This window comes from Cervus elaphus, chromosome 17, assembly GCF_910594005.1.
Source record: "Cervus elaphus chromosome 17, mCerEla1.1, whole genome shotgun sequence".
NCBI classification, from domain to species: Eukaryota; Metazoa; Chordata; class Mammalia; order Artiodactyla; family Cervidae; genus Cervus; species Cervus elaphus.
The window spans coordinates 44,534,244-44,559,959 of NC_057831.1; the positions used below are offsets into that span (position 1 = coordinate 44,534,244).

The 25,716-nt window shown below is 45.2% G+C and overlaps 1 protein-coding gene across 4 annotated transcripts in view; it reads right to left on the reverse strand.

Moving 5' to 3' along the window:
* CCDC149 (coiled-coil domain containing 149) overlaps nucleotides 1-25,716 on the reverse strand; it is a 134,973-nt gene that overhangs the window by 16,134 nt on the left and 93,123 nt on the right. For 2 of the 4 annotated variants that reach the window (XM_043870910.1, XM_043870911.1), the window contains exons 10-12: nucleotides 17,993-18,069; nucleotides 10,880-10,996; nucleotides 3,314-3,477 (exon numbers count right to left, since the gene is read on the reverse strand). In XM_043870910.1, coding sequence (XP_043726845.1) covers nucleotides 3,314-3,477; nucleotides 10,880-10,996; nucleotides 17,993-18,069 — 358 coding nt within the window. Of the gene's footprint in view, nucleotides 1-734; nucleotides 3,478-10,879; nucleotides 10,997-16,508; nucleotides 16,634-17,992; nucleotides 18,070-25,716 lie in introns of those variants that run through there. The other 2 variants (XM_043870909.1, XM_043870912.1) reach the window with 2 other exon arrangements.

Genomic DNA, 25,716 nt, shown 5'->3' on the forward strand with positions numbered 1-25,716 from the left:
ATGTCCAGGGACAGGCTTCCTCGATAGACCTAAACCCATCACAGCAAATCCATCTTCCTTGCTAAGGACTGTTTAGACATAGGCATGTGACAGTTTTGACCAATGAAATGTGACAAGTCCTAGGTTGCATGAAAGTGTGCTCAGTTGCTCAGCTGTGTCTGACTTAGCAACCCCATGAACTGCAGCCTGCCAGGCTCCTCTGTCCATGGAATTTTCCAGGCAAGAGTTCTGGAGCAGGTTGCCATTTCCTCCTCCACAGCATCTTCTCAACCCTGGGACCAAACCTGCATCTCCTACATAGGGAGGCAGTTTTTTTTTTTTTTTTTTAACCACTGAGATACCTTGGAAGCCCTGACAAGCATTGGGTTACTTGCTCTTAAAACACACACACACACAGAAACTTCCTTCTGCCTTTGGACAATATGTGAGAACAAGTGATGGCTGGTGCTGTTGCAGCCATGTTGTTAGCATGAGGAAGTATCTGCCGCTGGGTTAGGCAGGGCAGCAAGACAGAAAATGAGTTCTTTGATAACTTTCTTGAATGAACCAGCCTTGGAATGCCCTACTTCTGAATTCTTGTTATGCAATATAATTAATTTCCCTATAGTTTTAAGTTTCTTAAAAGTGTGAGCTGTAGCTGAGAGGATCCTGACTGATGCAGGGTTATTTGGTGGAGTAGAGGGTAGAATGCAGCACACTTTCACAATGACTCATGAAAAGACAAAAGACAACTGTTAAGTAATTGCTGAAACTCTTTAATGTCTTTGGAACCATGTTGGATTGAAATAGCAAAGGAGGGACAGTATCGCATGGGTACAGGGCAATGTTCGGATTACAAATATGACAGGATCAACTCATTGGCTACAATTTCATCTAATAACACAAGACCCCCAACCCCAAGCTGACTGGACATACAAAATTTAGTTTAGCATTTCCTATGACCCTCTGCCCTGAACCTCACACACTGGGACTCGCAGTAATTTTTTAATCCATGATGGAATGTGTTGGAGTTTACTATAAGCCCTGGTTTTCAGCAGGTGATGGAGGCCCTAAAGACATGCACCTGGCCAACTGTGTGTCAAGACCAAGGCTATTGTGGGGAGAGATTTTTCTTTTTATTATCCCTGCATTAAATCTGGCCATGTTTTCCTGTGGTGGCTCTGGCGTCCTATGCAGTAGGGCTAAACATTTGCAGGGAGTTTAGGCCTGGTGCAGCAGGAAAACAGTTGCTGTGGCTGCTGGCCTGAGCAGGAAGCTTTGCAGCTGCAGAAGTGGCCTCTCTGGAGCGGAAGGTGGGAGAATAGGTGTGGGCAGGGGGAGAGGCTGGAGCACAGAAGGATGAATGAATGGGGCCTTGGGGCCCAGAGGGCAGGGGTAGATGAGTCCAGCTCACTAGGAGCCACAGTGCGCTGACTCAGGTGTGCCCGCATCCTGCTAGTGGGGGTGACCTCAGGTGAGTGGGGGGAAGGCAGCTGGAGGTCTTCCCAGGTGCATCTGGGAAAGGACAGAACCTCTAGTCTGCACCCTGCCCTCTGTCAGATTGAGACAGTGCCAAGTGTGATGGATCCCACCCTGCTGGCCGAGTGATGCCAGGAGGTAAGGTGTGGAAGGGAGGTGTTGGGGGAGGAGCCGCTGGCCACCCATGTGCATGTGGGATTCCCACCTGGGATCACAAGCCTGGTCTAAATATATCTGATTTCTAAGATGAATTGATGAATTTTCTACCTTTCCTACCTTGGGAACTTCTCTTTTCTCTTCAGGAGTCTCTCTCAAAGGAGTGATTCCGGTTCTCAGGGACATTTTGAGCTTTGGGATCTGGTTTTAGGCATTCCTGGGAAATAAACTGCATTAGGCACAAGGAAAGGTCTCATTTCATGAGCCCTCAACACCCTACAGCACCAGATGCTGCCTCGAAAAGCTAATTTTATTCCTAAGGGAAGCCGCAGGTGGGGGTGACCACTCTCTACTTTCCTGCTTTTAGAGCTTGAATTTGGTTCCACACTCTGCCTCCCCAGGCTGTAATAAAGTTACTTTGTTTTTCCCTCTTTCCACTCCAGGGCCACAAGCTCTGCCTTGCCTTTAAAACCTCAGTACCTGGCCACAGAGCAGGTGGCTGCAGCATTCTGGTGGGGGAGCGATGGCTAGAGATTCCAGGTGGTGGGGAAACCTGGATTGGTCCCAAAGCAGCTACACTGCCACAACCCACAGGACCATAAAACCCTAAATGCAGCCCGGGTTGAAAGCAGAGAACCAGCATTCCCAGGTTTTGGTTCCCAGAAAAAAAAAATCAAAACACCATTGGAGTCCCCTTTCTCTCTGCTTGTCTACAACCTGCCATTACCCCAGGTCGATTAATCCTCTAGAATTCCAGGCTGGAAAGCTCAGCTCTAGTAGTCAGCAGACAGGTCTCAACAGGCGTTGTGGATTTCAAACCGGAAGCCTAACCTTCTGAGCCCACTTAAGCCCCTTTCCACCTGCCATTTAGTGCCAGGACAGACAGGCTGTAGGCAGGATGCCAAGAACATCCATCCTGGGAGGTCCCACCAGGCCCTGACGTGATGGAGAGGAGCCGTGGGCCCTCTGGACCCACTACGCTCAGTTACACCTTACTCTGCAGCCGCTGACTCATGCCAAAGACGGGCACCTGATTAAAAACCCCACCCCTTTCAAACCCTTTCCATAATTTTGACCAACAACTTTAAATGCTAATAGAAAAACATCTCTAACGAAAACAAATGCTGACAGAAAAGACCGACGCTGAAAACCAGCCATCTGGCTGACATGAGCCCGTGCCTGGCCACATTTACAGCAGTGCAGCTTCCACAGAAAGAGACACTGGAAAGCTTGAGGACCCGTGTTTAATAAATCAAACTCTGCTGGCATCATCAGAATATTCACAGTTTGCAACCGGATCCGTGTCCCTTCTCACTTGCAGACTTGGAGGTGTTTTAGGAGAAAGTGACTTCTTCGCTGAGCTGTTCTGATGTGTAATTCTTTATGTCTGGAGTACCTTCGACATGGCATCGTGCCCGATCTCTTTTCCCCTTCATGTTTTCATAGTGCTCCTTATGCCTCCTCCACCCTCTGCAGTGTCCTTATCATCCGCCAGGGTGGAAACTTTGGCTTCTGGCTGCCTGGACTCAGAGGAGTCCGGGCAAGGTTTGGGGCATGGCCCATCGGTGGTCAGGCCTTGGGGGGAAGGCCCCATCTCCTCCCTCTGACCCTCCACAGGACTCTCTCTCCTCACCCCTTCTGGGCCTGCAGCTGCCTGCTCCTCTGTCAGTTTCACGGTCTCCCTCCCAAGCCTGTTTACCTCTTCTTCCTCAGAAGGTGCTTGGAGTAATGAAGGATGAAAGTGTTTGCTTTGGTTCCTGTGGCTCTGACTTGCTGGGGAGCTGACAGCAAGCCTCCCGGCATCCTCCCACACGGCCAACGCCTCGGGAGCAGCACAACTTTCATCTTGCTTCTGAGCCTCCCCTGAAACAGACAGCGGGTGGGGGGGGATCAGCATCAGACCTCCAGCTGGAAGTCAGCCCTCACGTCCCCTCTCCTCCCAAACTCCAGCCCACTGTTGCCGGGCCTCCGAGGTAGAAAATGCTGCCGAAGGCAACACGGGACCCACAAAAAAGAAAGCAGCCACTCCGGTGACTCCTGTGTCATTAACTGAAGGAAAGGCGTCACTTGGGCCGTGTCTGTAACCCATCCTGTCCAGGCACGTGGTTATCACCTGCTTCGCTCACCGATGGTGACTCCTTGAGCTCATGAAATATTTAAACTGAGGACAAAGGTTTTTTGTGTTGCGTAGCTCAGGGAAGATCTGGGGCTCTTCAGTAATACAAAGTGGTCCTGGCTTCTTCGGTGTTGGAAAAAGAAGGAGTAGTTAGGAGAGATTGAATGCCCCCTGCCCTCAAGCTCCATCAGCACCTCATTCTTTGATGCCGACCGCTGGTACCTCCTCAGTTTTAATAAAAGGTTATATGCAAAAGCAGCTTCAAGCTCCCTACCCCTCCTAACTAAACTGTTCTCCCTAAACCTGTATAATAGAAATTCTTCAGCTGCAACTAGAGAGGGATGAAAGAGAACGTGGGCCCCTGAGAACCAGCTTCCTGCCCCCATTTTCCTATTTGCTTGCTTTGTAATGAGGACAACCTGTTCATCCTCCTTTTTTACAGACGTAAAATGAGGCGCAGGGCTCTTTAATGTCCCTTTTGGACCTAACAAGCCACAGTGGCTCTGCGTGCCTGGGAAGAAGCACTTGGGGAGTGAACTCTTAGCACCTGGACATGTGCATTCAACACCAGACACCGAGGTTCCCAGAAGTCAAGACTGGTTTAGCCCTCAGGCCAGATGGGGATAAAGTGTCTGGAAGAGCCTTGCTGTGCAGACTGCAAGGGTGAGGGGGCTGGGGCACAGTTCCTGGTTCCCCAAATGGAGCCAGAGTAGAACCCACCACAATCAGACCTGTAGCAGATACATGCAGGTGCAATTTCAAGCTGAAAGATGGAATCTGGGGGAGCTAGGGGAGAACTGTAGGAGGTTTGAAAGAAAGTTGACTTGGTATGATCACATTTCACTTACTGAATTAAGTAACTATGTGTTTTTGAGCATTTATTTACCCAATCAAATGTTTCAAAGTCTTAAGAAACTTACACATGGCTGAACCCTGGCAAAACCTCTGAGAAACTCTAGAAGAGATGAAATACTGATGAGATCAGCTGGACCATAAGACTGCAATGAAACAGCTAAGATGAAGGGTGGAGACAATGACAGAAGAGATGATGCAGAGAGAGTGGTGGGTGTAACAACTGACAGGCTGGTCCCTGGAGAAGAGGACTGTGGTCTCCTTCAGCAGGCAGAACTTGACCTCTGTCCCCACACCCCAGACCTGTAGTTCTTCTGATATAGATTTGCGTCTCATCTTTCAAAAGAGGCCATTTCTTTCTCTTTAGCTCTTCGGATGACCACAGAAATTCCCCAGGGACAAAAATTCGACTAATTCTTTTATATGACTCTAAAGCCTGTGTTTTAGTTATGGACAACTCTCCTGAGAACTCACTGACCTCAGTAAGTATTGTATCTGAAAACGAGACCATTACTCATGTTTACAATGAGATTCTTGAATGTATAAATGAGTCACTAAAGCAAGTCTTGATTTTTAAAAAAAGTAACTATTCAGATCTGTTCGGCCAGGATAGTGTACGTTAGTTCCTCATAGGTTCCCATACTCCTTCTGCTCAGATCCAACCTGTTGGGAGAGGAACCTTCCCTAAAACTTTGCTCTTCAAAGTGGGGTTTGTGGACCAGGAGTGGCAGCGTCACTTGGCAGCTTGTTAGACATGCAGAGTCCTACCCCAGACCTACTGTTTCAGAGCCTGCATTTTAATAAGATCACAGGTGATGTGGGTGGATGTTACAGTGTGAGAAAACACTAGAACTGAAACACAAATCTGACCATGCCTTTCCCCAGCTTTCAAACCTCTAAGAGCTGTCAGTGCCCAGGGAGCAAAGCCCAAGCTTCTCCTGACATTCAAGGCCTTAAGTGACTTAACATCCATCTACCTGCCATGCCAACTCTCCTCGTATCCCTACGTTCCAGCCACACCGAACCCTTCATGGCACCTGACCCTGCCCTGTGCACCTTTGCTTACATGCTTGATGCCTCTGACCAGCATTCGTGATGCATCCAGATGACCAATTTCAAGAGGGTGCCCTACGCTCCACCTCCTTTATGAAGCCTATTTGATTAAATCTACCCAGAGGTCATCTCCCCACCGTCCTAATCCCCACAAAATTGTGTCTGGACCTCCAAGTGAACTTTGTGCTTTTAACCCTTAGATTGTTACTTACATATAACTATTTTATAAAACCCACCTGAAGCTTAATATCTTACCCAATTAATTTTTCACCCTGGCCAGTGTTCTACAGTGGGGGCTCAATAGATAGCTTCTTAAACATATGAATCTATGGACATTTACATCAGTGCATGAATAAATGAACATATTAGTACATATACTTCAATACTATCCATTAATAAATGAAAGCAATCCTCAAATTTAATTTATTCCAGGTTCAGGTTGCCACCCTAAAAGTGCTTAAAATGGCACTCTGAGAAAAAGAAAAAAAAAAAAGATTTCTAACTCACACAAGCATTTAGCAACACCTGAGATAACTCAGGGAAGCAATCACATAATTTTTGTACTAACAAGTGGAAAATGTTACAGTAGTTGTACAGGAGACAAGGGAAGCACAGAACCAAAATGAGCCAGTTTCCAACACAGCGCAAGAAACTTTACTCAAAAGGGGTAAATTATGGTCTTTTCTACAGCGAATATTTTCACCAATGTGAGATGAATAAAATCCTTCTGGAAATTACTCTTATGAAATTACTTCTACCAGGACACTTAATAGTATATTCTGGTGCCCCTGAAAAATTAATTAACCTTATCTGTAACAACCTAACCCCTAAACCTTTTGCAGTGTTTTTACTGTGGGTCAGGTTAATCTTCTCTATCTTAATTTACATCTAAGGGAGAGTGGTCTAAATTACACTGAGGCCTTCTGGTCACCAGTCCCCTGCCTCATGGCATTTCTTTAGATGACATTCTGCTCGTGTTCACATGTATGAATCTTTTTAAAATGGCAAACCTCTGAGATTACCAGGGAGAACTTTTCAACGTTTGGAGGGTGAGGGGAGGGGAGCTACAGTGCTGTCATCATTACAGAGCAAGACACAGCCATGATGAGGGGATGAGCAAGGCTGTAATTCTCTTATTTGGTCCTAGTGCACATTATTTTTTTCCTGAGAAAGCCTAGATTTTCAGAGTCTCAGACCATACAGGGACCAGGCTCTGAGACAGGATTATGGGTCAACGGCAGGATCCACACATCCTCTTCTCTCTTTTGTTTATCCAAAAGATATCCAAAATGTATACTCAAGTCATGATCAGAAGACTAAGAAAAGTTCCTGAAAACAACACCACGCTTGAGCTAATAATGAGGGCCTCTGGTTATTCGCTGTGGGAACGAAATCTTCCTTAACTCTGTGATTCTGGAATGTTGATCTTAAGCTGTGGGAGTTTTATTTTCCCTTTGAGAACAGACACATGGCATGCCCATTTCCATAAAAGAAAGATTTCTGAATTAGCTCAGAATTGGAAAATAGTATTACCCCCAAATAGTAATTAATCTGTGCTGCTGTAGCAAACAGAATTAGTATCATTAATACTTATTAATAACAACATACATATCAATAATGATGAGGCAATCAACTGATAAAAATGCTTTGGACACAAATAGTGCTGAAAGAAAAAACATTTTCTCTAAAAGATGAAAAACAGTAGTTCTTTGTGGAAAAGATTGCAAGTCTCCTAAAAACATGTCCCCCTCCCCAAACACTGGCCCGAAGGGCACATTCATCTTCTTTTGTTAACTGGTCTCTGATGGGCTTTGTCCTCCTGAGGGTGAGTTGCTTTCAGTTAGAATTAATCAGAGATACAGCAGTGATGAGGCCACCCCAGACACTGACAGCAGCTACATAAATGCTTCCTTGTTGCCACGCGTGCTGGCAAAGGATGGAGCTGGAACAATGAAAGCTAATGATGGGACTCTGGAAGCTATCATTTTGAATCAGACCATCCCTTATGCCACCCTTGTGAAAATCAAGCCAGGCTCAGACTCCACGTCAGGTTAGCAGGCCTGGGGGCTCAGCGAGCCCACAGCAGACAGAGGGCTTTAGATGTCCACGGGAACAGTGGATGCTGGCATGGGATGCCCACTCGCCAAGACGTGGCCCACATGGCACAGTGGGCTGTGCTGTGTCACGGGCCAGCCTTGCAAACAGCCACAGGCTGCTGGCTGGGAAGTCCCAGCTGTGTCTTCCGGCCACCGTGGAAATCACCCAAGTCAGGGGTTCTCTCCAGGAATTCTCTCTGCTTGTGATTGGAGGACCTCTCGGTTGAAATCCCAGATCTGTCTTGGCTTCTCCTCTTATGATTTCATGCACTAGTATGGGTGATCAAAGTGGGCTTCAGAACACAGCTATGCAGAAGCAGGAGTGACTGAGCCTTGGTGAACCCAGGTCAGATAAGCAGAACCACTCATCTGATCCAAAGACTCATGATTAAAAAATACACAGCTGTGGCTTTAAGTTCTAAGTTTGGGGGTGCTTTGTTTTACAACAGTTAATAATAGACAGTTGGGGAGCCACTTGAGATTTTCTGAGCACAGTACAACTATGATGGAAAACATGTTCCAGAGGCTTTATCGTATAGCAGCAGGATGAAGATGGGAAGGGAGTAAGGAGATTCTGGGAGGCAGGAAAACCAGAATGGAGGCCTTGCCCAGGAGGTCAGGAGGGCCCAAACCAAGCTAGAGGTGGTAGGAATGGAGATGCAAGAAACTCTGAAGAAATAGTAGCAACAGATCAGATATAAATGGAGAAGGAAAGTGCAGAGTGGTTGATGATGACTCTGAGGGTTGCTGGAGAGTTAAGTGACAAGAAGGAGAGGAAGCAGGAAGGGCTGTGCTGTCACATTTGAGAGTCCATAGAGTATCTTGGTGGGACAGGTTGTGCTTTGAGAAAAATAGGACAGTGACTCTGTAAATGAGACCCACTGGGAAAAAATATTTCAAATACGTTTTGGTAGAGGTGATGGTTGAAGGCATGACGCTCAGCAAAAGAACATGTAGAGGAAATTGTAGAAACTCAGGAAAGAACCTTGATACCCATGTACTGGGTATCAGTTCAGTTCAGTCGCTCAGTCATGTCCAACTCTTTGTGACCCCATGAACTGCAGCACGCCAGGCCTCCCTGTCCATCACCAACTCCCAGAGTCCACCCAAACCCATGTCCACTGAGTGGGTGATGCCATCCAACCATCTCATCCTCTGTTGTCTCCTTCTCCTTCTGCCCTCAATCTTTCCCAGCATCAGGGTCTTTTCAAATGAGTCAACTCTTCACATCAGGTGGCCAAAGTATTGGAGTTTCAGCTTCAACATCAGTCCTTCCAATGAACACCCAGGACTGATCTCCTTTAGGATGGACTGGTTGGATCTCCTTGCAGTCCAAGGGACTCTCAAAAGTCTTCTCCAATACCACAGTTCAAAAGCATCAATTCTTCAGTGCTCAGCTTTCTTTATAGTCCAACCCTCACATCCATACATGACCACTGGAAAAACCATACTCTTGACTGGACGGACCTTTGTTGACCAAGTAATGTCTCTGCTTTTTAATATGCTATCTAGGTTGGTCATAACTTTCCTTTCAAGGAGTAAGCATCTTTTAATTTCATGGCTGCAGTCACCATCTGCAGTGATTTTGGAGCCCAGAAAAACAAAGTCAGCCACTGTTTCCCCATCTATTTGCCATGAAGTGATGGGACCGGATGCCATGATCTTAGTTTTCTGAATGTTGAGCTTTAAGCCAACTTTTTCACTTTCCTCTTCCACTTTCATCAAGAGGCTCTTTAGTTCTTCACTCTCTGCCATAAGGGTGGTATCATCTGCATATCTGAGGTTATTAATATTTCTCCCAGCAATCTTGATTCCAGCTTGTGCTTCCTCCAGCCCAGCGTTTCTCATGATGTACTCTGCACATAAGTTAAATAAGCAGGGTGACAGTATACAGCCTTGACTCCTTTTCCTATTTGGAACTAGTCTGTTGTTCTATGTCCAGTTCTAACTGTTGCTTCCTAACCTGCATACAGGTTTCTCAAGAGGCAGGTCAGGTGGTCTGGTATTCCCATCTCTTTCAGAATTTTCCAATTTATTGTGATCCACACAGTCGAAGGCTTTGGCATAGTCAATAAAGCAGAAATAGATGTATATAAGTTATCTAATGCTGTACAACAAATTACCTTGAAACTTAGCACCTTAATACTCTGGAGCCTATAGCAGTTTATCTGGGTGGTTCTTGCTAATGGTCTCTAATGTGGTTGTCATCAAAACCTTAACAAGGGCAGTTGTCATCTGGAGGTTTGACTGGGGCTGGAGAATCTGCTTCCAAGATGGTGCACTCATGTGGCTGATGGCTGGAGGCCTCAGTTCCAGGCCACACGAGGAGCATGTGGGGATGCTCAGGAATCTTTGTGACGTGGCACCCAGCTTTCTCTACGGTGAGTGATCCAAGTCAGAGGTTGCAAGACAGACCCTGTGCCTTTTATAACTTGACCTCAGAAGTCATGTACCATCACTTATGTTGTAATCCACTAGTCACATAGACCAGTGTGGGAAAGAACTATACAAGGGCATGAATGCCAGGAAGTGGGGATCATTTGGGGCCATCTTGGAAGCTGGCAACCACATTGGGGGTGGAGGAAGAAGCTGAGCAAAACTCAGAAAGATGTGAAGGCTAGTGTAGCTAGAGAAATAAGACTACCACCTGGAAAGAGATCTGGTTCTAACCTCGTTGCTTCACCTGGCATCTTAAATGGGCCCTTGATCCCCTTTAAAACACACTGCCTCCAGAAAATGTGCCTGGTAAGGAAGATTTTTCCATCATTCACCTGGTTCCCAGACTACTTACCACATGTCAGGCAACGTGTCAAGATTTCCCTGAGGTTGGCAATGTCTCATCTCACTGTCTTATAGGAAAGGAAACTGAAGCTGAAGTTACCAGTCCAAGTGCTCACTACCAGTGTGATGTGAGGCTGGAATATGAACCCAGGTTGCTTAAATCCTGCACCCTCACTCTTAGCCTCTTTCTACTACACTGAGAGTGTAGGAATCAGTGTTCTTCTGCTGGAAGTTCCAAATAAGGGGAAGCATGAGGGATGACCCAAAAGTGCTGCAGATGCTGCAGAAAGGTGAAGGACTGGTGTCCACTAATCCCCTGTACCAGGCACAGGCCAGGAAACAGTCAAGAAATCAAGGGCTTGCTTACCATCCTTGGGACTTGCTTTGTTTTCAGCGGGCTGCTCCACGAACTTGAGCAGCGGGGATCTTGACCTCTGCATGGTGGGAAGAGCGGGGTCACTGAACAATATGGTGTCTTTGCCCCCTGTCACAGGAAAGAGGAAAATGGACATATTATGTCACCACTGGAGTGGTGGCCACACTCACCCCACCCAAGGGACGCTCCTTCTTCAATCATAGACAGTGCCATGGTGGAGAAGGGGCAGCCTACCCTCTCCACAGTGAAGGCAGGGCAGAGAGGTCCAGGGCCAGCTGCCTACGAGTCCTGAAGTCTGCTCAAAACACAGATGCCCACAAATGCCACCGTTAAAGGGTAGCATGCTGTGTCTGTCAGAAACGGAATGGCTTTCATCTGGGTGAGACAATAGCAATACTAACAAGAGCAGTAGAGTGCTCTGAGTGCAGGCTCTGGAGCCCTGCTGTAGTGCTTATGTCCTGGAGCCCATCACTTGCTAGCTGGGTGACCTCGGACACATCACTGAGCCTCTCTGAGCCTCAGAGCCCTCATCTGTGAAGTGAGGAAGCCATCTCAGGGGGTGGTGGTGATAAAATGAACTGATGCACAGAAAACACGGAGGCATTTCGTCAGCACTCAAGGAATTTCACATATTGAAATGACTGTTTTATGGTACAGGTAGAACTGCCATACACACTGGGTCTGATTGAATTAGATCTGGTTATTTAAATTGAATCATAAGTATGTCATAAGGCAGGTAGTATCAGGTTCCCCAAATGATCATAGCTAGACTCTATTTAGGATATAAAGACACATCCCAGCCAAACCCTTTTATCAATTCATATGAGCTCCCTAAGTGGGCAGAGAAAGCCTGAGATGAAGAGGAAGAGGAAAGGGAAACCATTACAACTCTATTTTTGAGGCCATGGCAAGGTATGAAGGTGAGGAGCAGGGACGTGTGGCTTTGAAATGTGAGCTTGATGAGCATAGACACATGGACCCAAAACACGTGCACAGAAGGTGATGCTACCCCATGGTCAGGTGAGGGAGGATTTGATCTCCAGCTCCTGCCCAAGAACCCCGAAGATTCTCTTGGTGGGTACCACCATGCCAACAGTGAACCCCAGGGCCATGGCCTAGCCCATGCTCCAGCCTCAGCTGTCTGACTTTGAATGAAACCTTATCTGAAGCCAAGTCACTGAATGTCTCTGGGGCTCAAATCAGAGGCTCTAAAGTTCTGTGATTCTACTCAGGTTTGGTGGAGCACAGAATGGTATTTGGGTCAAGATGTCCACTGCCTTGGAGAACGAGGTGAACCTTGGCCTGTACCTTGTTTATAATACCACCCTCCCTGTTGGCCATGCATGTAATCTTATTAACTTGATTTCCAAGACTAGTAGAGAGTTTGGCATATGGCAGGTGCTTCATAAACAGCTGATAACTGTGAATAAATGGTTGATGCATTCTTAGGAATCCTGATGTTTAATTGGTGGGTATGGATGCCTGCAGCTGCCTCAGGCAGATGGAGCTTGTTATTAGCAGCTATCACTCTCAGGTTTCTGCTTCATGAGGGTCATCCCAGAAGAAGAGAAATCTGATAGGAACTGACCCTGAAGTTCTCCACAAGGACAGATATTGTCTCAAGTTGAAAGAAATCCAGAATCTTTAGGACCACAATCTGGAGAGGTTTCCCAAGGAGAACCACTGAGCTGAAGCTCTGGATATTTTAAGAGGCTCTCAGGATGAAGCTATGACAAAGCTAGAGAGTGTATTAAAAAGCACAGACATCATTTTGCCAATAAAGGCCCATCCAGTCAAAGCTATGGTTTTTCCAGTAGTCATGTAGGGATGTGAGAGTTGGACTATAAAGAAAGCTGAGTGCCAAAGAATTGATGCTTTTGAACTGTGGTGTTGGAGAAGACACTTGAGAGTCCCTTGGACTGCAAGGAGATCCAACCAGTTTATCCTAAAGGAAATCAATCCTGAATATTCATTGGAAGGACTAATGCTGAAGCTGAAACTCCAATACTTTGGCCACCTGATACGAAGAACTGATTCATTGGAAAAGACCCTGATGCTGGAAAAGATTGAAGGCAGGAGGAGAAGGGGACGACAGAGGATGAGACGGCATCACCGACTCAATGCACTTGAGTTTGAGTAAGCTCCACGAGCTGGTGACAGACAGGGAAGCCTGGCGTGCTGCAATCCATAGGGGTGCAAAGAGTCAGACACAACTGAGCAACTGAACAACAACAGGACAAAGTCGATCCAGTTAGGTCTCCCCTTGTGTTGCAAAGATACAATCTGGAAACACCATGAGGAGATAATGGTTGTTATGAAGCCATACCAGATGTCTCAGGTGGGCTCCTTTTGTTTCTCTTCAACAAGGCAACAGTCACTGTCCTAAGCTAGGGGCAGAATTACAATTCCTGTTCCATCTTCCCAGCAGACACGCTGGCAGCAGAGGCACACTCTATCCTCTGCCCCAACAAGCCTTCCGAGTCCACTCTGTCCTGTGGTCGAGGAATCAGAATGTGGGCGGAGCTGGGAGCTGGCTGCAGCCCAGTGAGTAAAGGCAGTGGGAGGGAGAGTCTCGTGCCTTCCCATTGTGAGGAATCCTCTAGGGCCGAATGACTCCCTGGCCCTCTTCAATCACAGTGAATTATCCACTCCACAATGGCTCCTCAAAAATGCTGGGGGGGTGTGTGTGTGGGTGTGCTCAGTCACGTCTGACTCTTTGTGACCCCACAGACTGTAGCCTACCAGGCTTTTCGGTCCATGGAATTCTCCAGGCAAGAATACTGGAGTGAGTTGCCATGCCTCCTCCAAGGGATCTTCTCAGCCCAGCAATCAAACCTGCATCTCTTGCATCTCCTATATTGGCAGGTAGATTCTTTACCACTGAACCACCTGGGAAGCTCTAAACTTCTGCAAGAATCTAAGCAACAGGCATGCAGACAAGGGAAACAGAAACCACCATTTGTCCATAAATTAATCCATATCTAATCAAAGTAGGGGTTGGAGGAGAAGATAAACACCTTCTGAAATCCCCACCTGCAAAGATTACTCCTTATCTGATGCTAAAATGTCAAGATTTGGTTTTTGCAAAACATTTTCAAAGACCCTCCTTAGAAGGCTCTCAGTTCTGTTGTTTCTAAGCCCAGACTCTCTCTGTATTGACTATATTGAACTCTAATCTGATGGTCTGCTGTCTCCTAGCCCCATTTTGGTCCTTGGGGGATGGGGTGTGCACTATCTACGAACTAGATTCAAACCACAATCAACACAGGTCACACAGGCCCTTCTGTTCAACTGGTGTTTGAGTTTCCAGAAGCCCCCCTGATTCCCTATAACACAACAGCACTCCTTCCTTTCTCCAAAATGTGCCAGTTACTTTCAGAATGCACATTTTCCTCCTCAGACTGATGTTGAGAGTGGAAAATAGAGAATTCAAATAAAAAGCTCAAAGAGCCAGGCTCTGCTCTTGCCAGACTTTTTTTTTTCTGGTTTTCAGTGTTTCTTTTCGGGGCACAAGCACATCCAGGAAACCTCTCAGCGCCTGCCCTCCGCCCCTTCCAAGCATCATTCTCACCTGCAGATGCCAGCAAACCACTGGGAGAAGGCGGCTTACAGATAGGGGGCTGGGGAGAGTGGAGGGTCATTCCGTCCTGAAGAGCAAGGCCCACCAGCTCACCCTCTGGCTTTCTCTACAGAGCCCTGCATCTCCCCCACCTCTCAGGGACCTGTTAAACAGTCTGGAGTACTTGCTGCTTTCCAGATGATTTCTCCACACGGGCTGTGACATCTGTCAGACTTGCCTGCTTCCCGGCAAGATCACACATTTGCCCCAACTCTATCCAACACCACCAAGAGCTGTATATTGTTGGCTGAGACAGTGAGGAGGGAGGGAGAAGAGAGTCAAACAGAAATCAGAGCATGCTCCAAGGCCAAGAGAAATTCTGCCTTATAGTCACGAGAGGTGGCCTTCTTCACCATAGTCCTTTAGAGTCTTGGGAGAGATTGTTACAGCTTCTGAATCTTTCTTCTCCAGTTCAGCTCACTTTGAGAACCAGTCCCCAGCTGATCTGATCTACACTCCCTACCCTCCCTCACTCTCCCGCCTGCCAGCCTCCTACCTTCTGTGTCTCTCTTTCCTGAACTATACTTTCCCAGTGCAGGTGGAGCACTGAAATGAAGATCTGAACACCTGAGTTCAGCGTCTGTGGCCTTAGGTATCACCCAACTTCTTGAATTTCTGTTTCCTTATGGAAATTTCTGTTTCCTTAAAACGAGGGGATCAGACTAGTTCATGAAAGGGAAGAAGGTTTTCTCTCACATGGCAACTCTGACCAGGAAGTAGCTTCCTGGAGAGCCAATGTGAAAGACTGTTTTGAGGGCCACATGTGAGATGAGCAAGGAAGGGCGATGTGATTGATTAGCCATGTCTGCCACTGGCACGGAAATGATGCTGTGTAATATATACCAAGTATTTGTCATCCTTGAACTTTTTGCTCTCAACTGTCATTCCAGGTCCAGCATTCAATGACTTGTCACATTATTCCCTCACACATTATCATCTTTATTACTTCATTGACACTTATGTATCATTTTGTGTTTTCCTTTCACCGCATGATACATATTCATCACACTTTTCTACCCACTCCAGCATTCTTGCCTAGAGAATCCTGTGGACAGCGGAGCCTGGTGGGCTGCTGTCCATAGGGTTGCACAGAGTCAGACATGACTGAAGTGACTTGGCATGCATGCCTGCATTGGAGAAGGAAATGGCAACCCACTCCAGTGTTCTTGCCTGGAGAATCCTGGGGACAGAGGAGCCTGGTGGGCTGCCGTCTATGGGGTCGCACAGAGTTGGACACGACTGAAGCGACTTAGCAGCAGCAGCAGTGGGACTGTTGATTCTTGGAGGGGGCAAGGGGCATGTCTAGAATGCCTGGTACAGGGCTGAATTCACAAAGTTGATACTCAGAAAGTATCAACATGTTATGGACTGATCTGTTGGAGGAGACATAGCTCCTTTCAAGACTGCTAAATAACTGAGAGCTAGCAATTCTCTGAAACCACTGGCTCTCAATCCCCTCTACTTGCCTGAAATAGTAGATATTCCCTTACTTAGCGAAAGAGGAAGAGGAAGAAGAGAAAAGTGGAAGAAGAAGAGAAAAAGGAAGTGGAGGAAGGAAGAGGAGGAAGGAAGAAGAGGAAGAGGAGAAGAAAAAAAGTAACATACTTCCTCTTGCTTGGTTATTAGAACTTAAATGGAGACCATACAATGATGAGCGGATAGAAGGGACTGGTCTAATTTGCACAGAAAGAGGCCCCTCTCCCCCTACCATGGTTTGAAAATGATCGTGAGGTGATGCCTCGTTGTAACATCCTTTATTACTGCATCAGGGCAGTGCTATCACAGTCACATAAACGGTGTCAGATCGGGGGAATTGCTATTCTTTTTTTCGACACTCCCACTTTGTACCCATGTGGAGGCCAGAGATTAGAACAAATAGGCTGGGGCATAAAATTCATTCAGTCGCTGCCCTCCAAGCAAATGCTACCATTTAATATTTGCTTTGTGCTAATTGAATTCTCTATTTCAATTGACTATTCTAATCAGAAAAGTGCAAGGATACAAAGAGAATGCATTTCTATTTATTTACATGCAGGAATGATATTAATGCACTGCTATTAGCCACAAACACAGATATTTCAAAAAGAACATACTCCCAAATCCTATGGAAACATTGTAGCTCAGGCCTTCAGGCAGCAGGAGAAAAAAAAAAAAGGCAAAGAAACAATTGTTATTGCATAATAGCCATTCTAACCTAGACCAAACAACGGCAGAGATAGGAAATTCTCAGCATTCTTTCATTTATTCGACTTCCATCTTTTTACATAAGTTGTAGAAATAAAACATTGTGAAATCTCACTAAGTTATTTGGAGAGGAAAAAAAAAAAATCCAAACGCTAGAACATGCACAGAAATAGCAATCCGACTGCACAAATAAACGATAAATTTGCCTGACTGTGTTGAAATTCAATGCAATAAAAGAAAGGCCTTCAAAGGAGATAAGGTTTTAACTGCATCAAAAGATTCTTGTGCAAAATGGATCATTCAAATCCCCAGGATGGCACTTGGCACTAATTAGGTCTGTTAGGTTTTCTGACGTCAAGTTCAAGGAATCTCTACTAAAAATTGCAATTTATGCAATACACTTCCAGGCAACCTGAGGCGGCTATTCAGATTTACATTAAGAAAACATGTGGTTTTGTCCATGTCCCTGTGGCAATGTTCATTTCTCATACATTACAAGGAAGCAACGGATATGATTCAAGGGTAGAGAAGGGTTTGTGCCGAAAGGTTAAGTAACTAAAAATATATGTACAACGTTGCTTCCAGGGAAAGAGGAGGTGGTAGAAAATGATAAATACAAGTTTCTGGAGAATGTAGAGAGAAAGAAGAAAGCTGATGGGGGTCTCATGAAGGGGGGTATTTTACCAAGACAAACGGGATAAATATAGCTAATTAATGTGAAACATCAGGTTTCTTCACACCCTACACCACTGCGGAAAAAAAATCTACAGCAGAAATTTTTATTTTCAAGCTTTGTAGCAAATGGAATGAGGGAAGAGGGAAGAAGGTTGTAAAGCGCATTTGGGTTAGAACAATTGTTCGTTCTTATATTCAATTTTAAGACTGATGATTAAATTGAACACGTCTTTGTAAGTTCGTACATTCATTTTTAGAATGAATGATTAAATAGAATAAATTTTTGTGAGTCCTTATATTCCTTTTTAGGGGTGATGATTAAACTGAACACATCTCTATAATACACCTACAGGGAAAAAAAATGAAGCAATTTACCATACTCACAAAAGTTAAAAATAACATACATACAGACATATACAATGACAATTTCAGAATTCAGATTAGCAAACTTCATAGTTCACTTTGTATATTTATTAGTTTTTTTCTGATTTCCTCCAAAATGATGGCTTTTAATTTCAAACACTTGTACACGTCTCAGCAATAATCTTCAAATAAAAGAACATTAAAAAGGTAAAGTCTTCTCTGCAAATTTTCAGAAAAAAAAATTTTTATAAAGTTCTGCTTACCTGGGAGACTCCACAAACCAGAAACTTCCAGAGTTCTTAATTTTTTCTCCAGTTCAGCCACCCGATTCCCTAGGATTCTGGAAAAGGGGAGAAAAATGGCAAATGACAGATCAATGAGCATCTGTCTTATCAGCTCTCAGGGCTGTGAGCAGGCTATCTGCGAAGGCTGGTGATGCCCTAGTAGAGAGAAAATGTTTTGAGACTTAAGACACATGCTAAAAACAGTGTGTGTGTGTGTGTGTGAGCACACACCCACATGCTAAACATACACAGACTCTACTGAAAGTACATATGAAAATATAAAGTGAATAATTTAAAATGATTTAAACCTTACTATAGTGTTGCCATTCACGTGAATCTTCTCCCACAAAGGTAGCTGGGAAGCCAAACAATGATTCTATCATTACCCAGGCATCTTATATCATTTCTGTTTGGGAATTCCTTGTGGCTAAAGATGACACTTAATTTTGAATACCCTTACAAGTATCACAACTTGACTCTTTGAGGGTGGATCTGAGTTTTAGAAGTAACCAAGTCTAACAAATAAGATGAAAGAACATGCTTGGTGATGTTACTTCGAGTCAATAAAATAATATCCACCTTCTTAGACCTAACCTATGGCTTACAAATGGCCATATCCTTGATATCTAGCATAATACCTGGTAGATAGTAGGTGCTCAATAAATATATTTCATTAAATAAATCCTTTTTTTCATAGCTTGTAATTATCTCTGGAATTAAAAAATAGGCATTTGAAAAACTTTCAGAAATTATAGAATCACTAAAATAATTACACTGCTTTCCAAGATGACTATTCTGATTCACTATGATGTATAAGATCTTGAATGTGTATTTTAACAGATTACTCTGTCTACTTGGAAGCTGAACTTTGTCTCTATGCATGAAGAGACCTAAATGTGGCCACATATTTCCCTTCCTTCACGCTACACAAAATTAAATATAGTTGGGAAATGATGTGATAGTCATCTGAAACTTCAATCACTTTTCATTGGCTTGGAAATTGAAAAACCAGTCTTTATCTTTGGGGGATTTTCTTGGCACTGCTGTGCTAAAATGATGTGGAAATCACCTTAATAGCAATGTTTCAAATTCTTTCAGCAGGAGAAACCAGAATGCCAGAATTGTTCTATACTTCTTTACATTCCAGACATAGATGCACACACCCACATACATACCAAGATCTGAATGTATATATCTGCATATATGTATATTGCTTCAAATGCATCCTCATTTTACCTGAATTGACTCTTAATATTCCCTTTGAGTTCACAGAAAACTCCTTGACATGACTCTATGCGGTTTTGTTCATCTAGGTACTTAGAGCTTTTTTCTTTTCTTCTTTTCCTTAAGTCTTAAATTCTGCATAGTCTTTATCAATTACTTTCAATTTTCACTCCATTTGTTGGGTCTATTCGGCTTTCATGTCTCTGACCCCTCAATAAACACTTTTCTTCGTAATCTCGCTTTCAATATTTTGCTCAGACCTTCTGATCCGAGCTCCCTTTTCACCAGCTGATGGGTTTGAGATGCAATCACATTGGTGTTCAAGCTGATGCCTGCTTCTTAGAATGATCAGATCACCTGTATGTGGCTGCTTCTTGGAAACAAAAGATAAGGCTTAACTCTTCTGTGTTCAATGAAAGATGCCGTCAGGGCAATGCTCAAAGGCGTGGTGAAGAGACATTTGGTTGTATTTTTCCTGATGTTCTTGGATAACGCAGCCACGTCTCCCAGAAATGTGCTGATGTGAATCTGCTGTCTGGAACAACCTACTCTCAGGGATCTTGCCTTAGTTTGTCGGTGCTGACTGCTTTTTTCTTTAGCCTGACACAGGCATCTGATGCAGGGCTGGAGGTAGTAAAATGGACCCAGTAGAAGTTGAAGTAGTAGTAATGGCAACAATAACATCATCAGTAACAATAACAACTATTCTATGGTTAACACAAACAGCAATTAATCTTTCCTGAATCCCAGGTCTGAGTCAGAGTGCATGCCAAACATCTACCAAAAGTACACTTTCTTCTCTGACCTGACAAAACTCTGCAGTGTAGACTGTATTTTTATCCTCCTTTTATACATGTGGGTCCTAACAAACAGAGAGGTGAAGCAGTTTGTCTAAAGACACACAGTTCATCTCAAATCTGTTTTTCCCAACCCAGCACCCTCTACTCCCATTAGAAAACAGAGGCATAGAAACTAGTCAGCGTAACTAAAACCACATGCTGGACTCAGCTGGTGACGAGTATGGATTTTTAACCTATGCCTCAGGTAGATTAACCTTTGCCTCCCAAGTGCACGTTCTTAACCAATAACACCCTAATAACACTAGAAAACCAGCATTCACAGGCCTAAAGCAAGTTCTCTTTGAAACTATGCATAACTGAAATATGGATGCAGCCACAGCTGGACCTGCAAAATATAACCTAAGATGCTTCAAATGACAGACGGTCTTCTAGTTGGCTTCACACTGAACAGATACAGCAGGTGGTCCACTGAATGTGATGTAACACAGCCCAGGGAGAGGAGAGGCTTATCAGAGTCTTCATAGCTGGCAGGACACACAGATGGAGACAGTAGAAGTAAAAACAGGGTCCATTCAGTGAAGTTCAACCAATTCAACAATTATTGAGGCTGTAAGGAACAAAGATGAGAAGCTATATCCCACAAGAGCCAGTGGGGATGGAGGAAGCGAAAGGAACAGAGTGTTAGAGGACGAGGTGACCTTGGGATACCTGAGGAGACAGATGGACATCTTGGGGAGACAGAAAGATCCCGGAGTGCAAGGATGAGAGTGTATGCTGGGGGCAGGTCTACTCTCCAACAGGAAGAGAGAAGTCAGAAGAACTGGGGACCACAGCACCACCTGCATAAAGCAAGACAGGACCAGAGGAACACAGGTGGAAAGGGAACAGGAGCACCAGGGCCACGTGGGGAAGGGAGAGAAGGTTCCAGGTCAGGTGGCATAGTCTGTATCATCTTATTCTAGAAGGTGGTCACACAGGATGAAAAAGGCCCCTGAGAAGGTGTGCCCGACCCTTGAGAGAGCTGTTACAAGACAGAGGAAGGGGTGAAATCCAGAATCCAAGTGACAGGGTTGGAAAAGCAGCCTATGAGAAAGCTGAAGCGGTGAATATAGATGACTCTTCAAGTAGTTTAGCAGGGAATCCAAGGAGACAGTCAGGGCAGTAGCTTGAGGCATAAACAGGCTTGAGAGAGGATTTTTTTCTTTGTAAGATGTGGGGGTGGGAGGTGTTTAAAATAAAGTTTTTATTTAGCTGTGGCTTGTTTTAGAATAGGGAAAATTTTAGCATATGTCTACCTAGTAGTCTAGAAAAAACTTCAAGACACTGGGCTTCTAGATAGGATTTTCAGTAGTGGTTTCTGACAGTAAAACACCATGTGTGTGTTAGTCGCTTAGTCTTGTCCAACTCTTTGTGACCCCATGGACTGTTGCCTGCCAGGCTCCTCTGTCCATGGAATTCTTCAGGCAAGAATACTGAAGTGGGGAGCCATTCCCTGCTCCAGGGGATCTTCCCGACCCAGGGATTGAACCCAGGTCTCCTGTACTGTAGGCAGATTCTTTACCATCTCTGAGCCACCAGAGAAGCCCAGAGAATCTGCAAAAGACAGAACTAACTCAGGAACTAGCCACCACTTTGCCTCTGTCCTTTCTCTCTGGACAACATGGGAAGCAGGAATCCTGAGTGAGGGTTCTTGGGGGGAGCCTGATCCTTTAAAGAGAAAGAGCTGGCAATGGCCCCACACAAACTGCAGATAACCTTGCCCCCCACCTTCACCCCAGGAGATCTTCTTTTGAATCTTTGCTCTGATCCAGGACAGCTCCTGCTGCTTCCAAGATCTTGAACTTCCAGGCTACTTAGCATTGGCCAGGAAAGGGAGAGAGCAGTGAAGAGTTTTAGGCAAAGCACAGAGGGTGGAGAAAGGCCAGGATGACCTCATGTCTAAACCACTGCTGCCAGCACCCCACCCCTGGCGGAGCGAGGGCTCGTTGGGAAGGGCTGGAGAACAGAAGGTGGTGTTCCATGAGACATGCTCTTAATATTTGCCCCTTCATCATTAACCTGTTTGTAAGACACACGAACCCCATCCCTTCTTTAATAATAGCTGGACAGCTGCAAACTCGCAACAAGTACCTCAAGCAAAATGCTTATTAATTGAATATGCTCTCAAATTATAAAGTCCTAGGTTTATTCATCAGTTTGTCAAGATGGCTCTCATTGGGCCTTCTTCGCCTTAAGGGACAGGAGGATGGGGATGGGCAAGGGGTAGAAGGGGTAAGTGCCAGGCAGTGGAAAACCAGTAGGGGGCGCACACTCTTACAGAACAGAACACCTGCATTCATTCCTACTTCTAATGCTCCACCTCAACAAAGCCATTGTTACAATTGAGTTACAAAAGGCTAAACCAAGGGGGATAAGAGCAAGCAGACCAAATTCACACTTTATTCTTAGCCCCCATTCCATCTGTTATATAATTTGTTTTTTGCATACCCCCAAATAAAACATTTATTGAAAGTATGAAACTTAAGACCCTTGAAGTATTAAAAATGGCACATTAGGTACTTAATGTACTGATATGAGGCAGTCTTCAAGACCTATTGTTATGAGAAAAAAGCAAGGTGGAAGACAGTGAAAAAAACTTTTTTTGATGAATACTAGCTACCATTTGCAAAAAAATAAAAAGAGAGAAAAAAGAAAATCTATATGTATATAAGATATATGAGTATTGATGTGTGTCTATATAAATGCATTATACATTTGCTTATATATGTATCCTTGGAGAGGATACATAAAAAATGAGGAACTGTGGTTTCCTCCAGGAGGGTGGATTGGGTGGCTGAGAGACATTGGTTTGGAGATATATTGTTGTTTAACCTTTTAAAATATGAATCAGATGGTTCAAAATGATTAAATAACAGTTAAAAACAAAAAGCTGCATTAAGGAAACAGCCTGCAAAATGAAAATGTCTACCTTTCTCAAGAGAAAGCGAGGGCCCATGAAACCTGGAGATGTGTGCGGTTGCAGTGGGGTATGGTGGGCATGTATAAGGAAATCAGTCCATCACAGGAGGTGGGAGTGTCAGCCAGCAGCTTGGGAACGCTGAGTTTGGCAGGCGGTGGGACTCAGCGGGGCTTTTCGGTGGAGGCTTGCACTGTGGTCAGCATCGAGGTTGGCAGGTAGCGTGCCCAGCTAAATGGCGGAGGAGGTGGGTGGGGGTCTGAGGATAGAGGGTTCATGGGAGGATCTTCCTAAGGACAAGATAATGAATGGTCTGGTGGGGAGCAAGCAGAGGGAGCAGGTAGGAGATGAACACAGAAGGGCCCTGGCAAGCATTCAGGAAATATATGTTGAGTAAAAACACATGCCTGAAAACCATAAAACTTAATGCCCATTTTCACATGAGTATTAAGGGAAGAGGAATAAAGGGTTAGACCAGTCAATCATCCATTCATCATCAAATAATTACAAGCACCCATGCGGGCCTAGCACTGTCCAACGTACTGGAGAGAACAGTGACCAAAATGGACAAACATTCTGGCCTTGGGACAGCTGCAACCCAAGTGATGTGGAAGTTCGTCAAACCTAGGCACTAGGATGGTGGGCAGAACATGTTAAATATTCTTCAAGTCACTCTTTAAGGGGCTGCATAATATTCTGCCTTATGGATTTACTATAATGATAACCATTCTCCAGGGCTTCCCCAGTGGCCCAGCAGTAAAGAATTCACCTGCCATGCAAGAGCCACAGGAAATGCAGCTTCAATCCTTGGGTCTGGAAGATCCCCTGGAGGAGGGCATGGCAGTCCACTCCAGTATCCTTGCCAGGAAAATTCCATGGACAGAGGAGCCTGGTGGGCTAAGGTCCACAGGGTCACAAAAAGTTGGACACGACTGAAGCGACTTAGCATGTACACATGCTACCCTTCTCCAATTTAAAAATATTCTGGTTGTTTCCACTCTTTTTCTTGTTGTTGTTTCCACTCTTATAAATGAATCTACAGTGAACCACCTCATGGATAAATCTTAGAGCATCGTTCTGATTTGTTTCTTTCAGATACATTTCTAGAAACTGACCCTTTGGGTCAAAGGGCACAAGCATTTTAAAGGATACTAAAACATACTAAGGAATGGGTGCTCCAAACTCTAGACTCATTAAACCTTAGGAGCTGAAATTCAGGAGAAACTGTACTGAGCAGCCGGAAATGTGGGTCTTGCTCTTGACGGCAAGGTGACAAGAGTTCTAAGAAGGGTCTGCAGACGACAGGAAGCAAAGACAGGTCCCCTGAGTGGGGGTAAGAAGATGGAAGATCAGAGAAGACAGGAAGAGGAGGAAGAGGCCTGGGGTGGAAGGAGGGGAAGAGGAGAAGGGACAGGGAACGAGGCAGCAGAGAGAGCAGAAGGAATCCAAGAAGATGGCTTTCAAGATGGGAACTGGGATGAAGAGAAATCATAGAAGAAAGAGACTCAGAAAGTGAGGTTTGGGGGTACTGGTGACCCTCACAGGAAGATTGCTGTGGAAAATTCAGAAGAGGTCTTGGGAGGTGTTCAAGCCTGCCCCTGGCATCACTGGGCACCTGCTAAAATTCAGAATCCCGACATTCCTTCCAGAACCCCCCCAAATCTGCATTTCTAAACAATCACCCCCTTCAAGTAATTCTACCATAGGTGCCCCCCCAGAACACACATTTGGGAGGTGGTTGATGAAGAAGTAAAGGTGGCCTCTTATTCACAAAGATTGGAGGTGAAAGGGATTCACAGGAACCCTTTGGGGGCGGATGTTTATGAAGATCTGGGAAGTTTCTGGGTGAAGATGCATAAGCAGCAGGAGGGGCAGAAATTGAAAAGGTTGAAAGAGGAGGTCACAGGAGAGCCAGGCCCCAGAGGAGGGAGGAGGGTGAGGACCAATAGGTTGGTGGGTCAGTGTGTTTCCCAGAGACCAGAGGGAGAGGGTGGAAGACACTGGGGAGCAGTGAGCCTCCGGGCTCTTGATAGGCAGGCTTTGATTTCTCAGTAAAAGAGAAGCTGAGGTTACCTGCTGAGAACAAATGAGGGTTGAGAAGACCTGAGGAGGTTTGAAAGAGCCCCTGTGGATGCTTTATAGGGAGCTGGTGAGGACAGAGAAGGCTCCTGGGACCACCACCAGCTGCGGAATAAAACAGACCTCGTACCTATTTGAGGAGATCCCCATTTCTTCGTCCTCCCCTGAGGAGCATCTCCATTTTAGCATCTGGCTGTTTCAGTCCTTGGTTAATATTTCTTCTAAAAGAATTTTAAAAAACTTCTTCTGTCAATAAATCACCCTTGTCATCCCTCTGAGATTGCCCAGACTCCCTCCACTGCTCTTCGCCTTCTTTTATATATATCTTAATCTCCTGCGCTATCTTCCCTTCACTCCCGGCCTCTCTTTTTGCTATTTTGTTTTTACAATACTCTCCATCATTTCACGGTTGCCTCTCTCCTTGCAAACCCCCACCCCGCCAGGCCCCCAGTTCCCTGACTGCTCCCCGTTCTTGCTGGAAGCCCAGTCTTTGGGAAGCTGCTCCTACACAGCATACTTAAATTTTGCTTCCACGCATAGGTCATAAAAGCAGGACCAGCTATGTAATTTGCAGGGCCCAGTGCAAAATGAAACCTTGGGGCCCTCTTGTTAAAAAACGATCAAGAATTTGAAGATAGTGACTG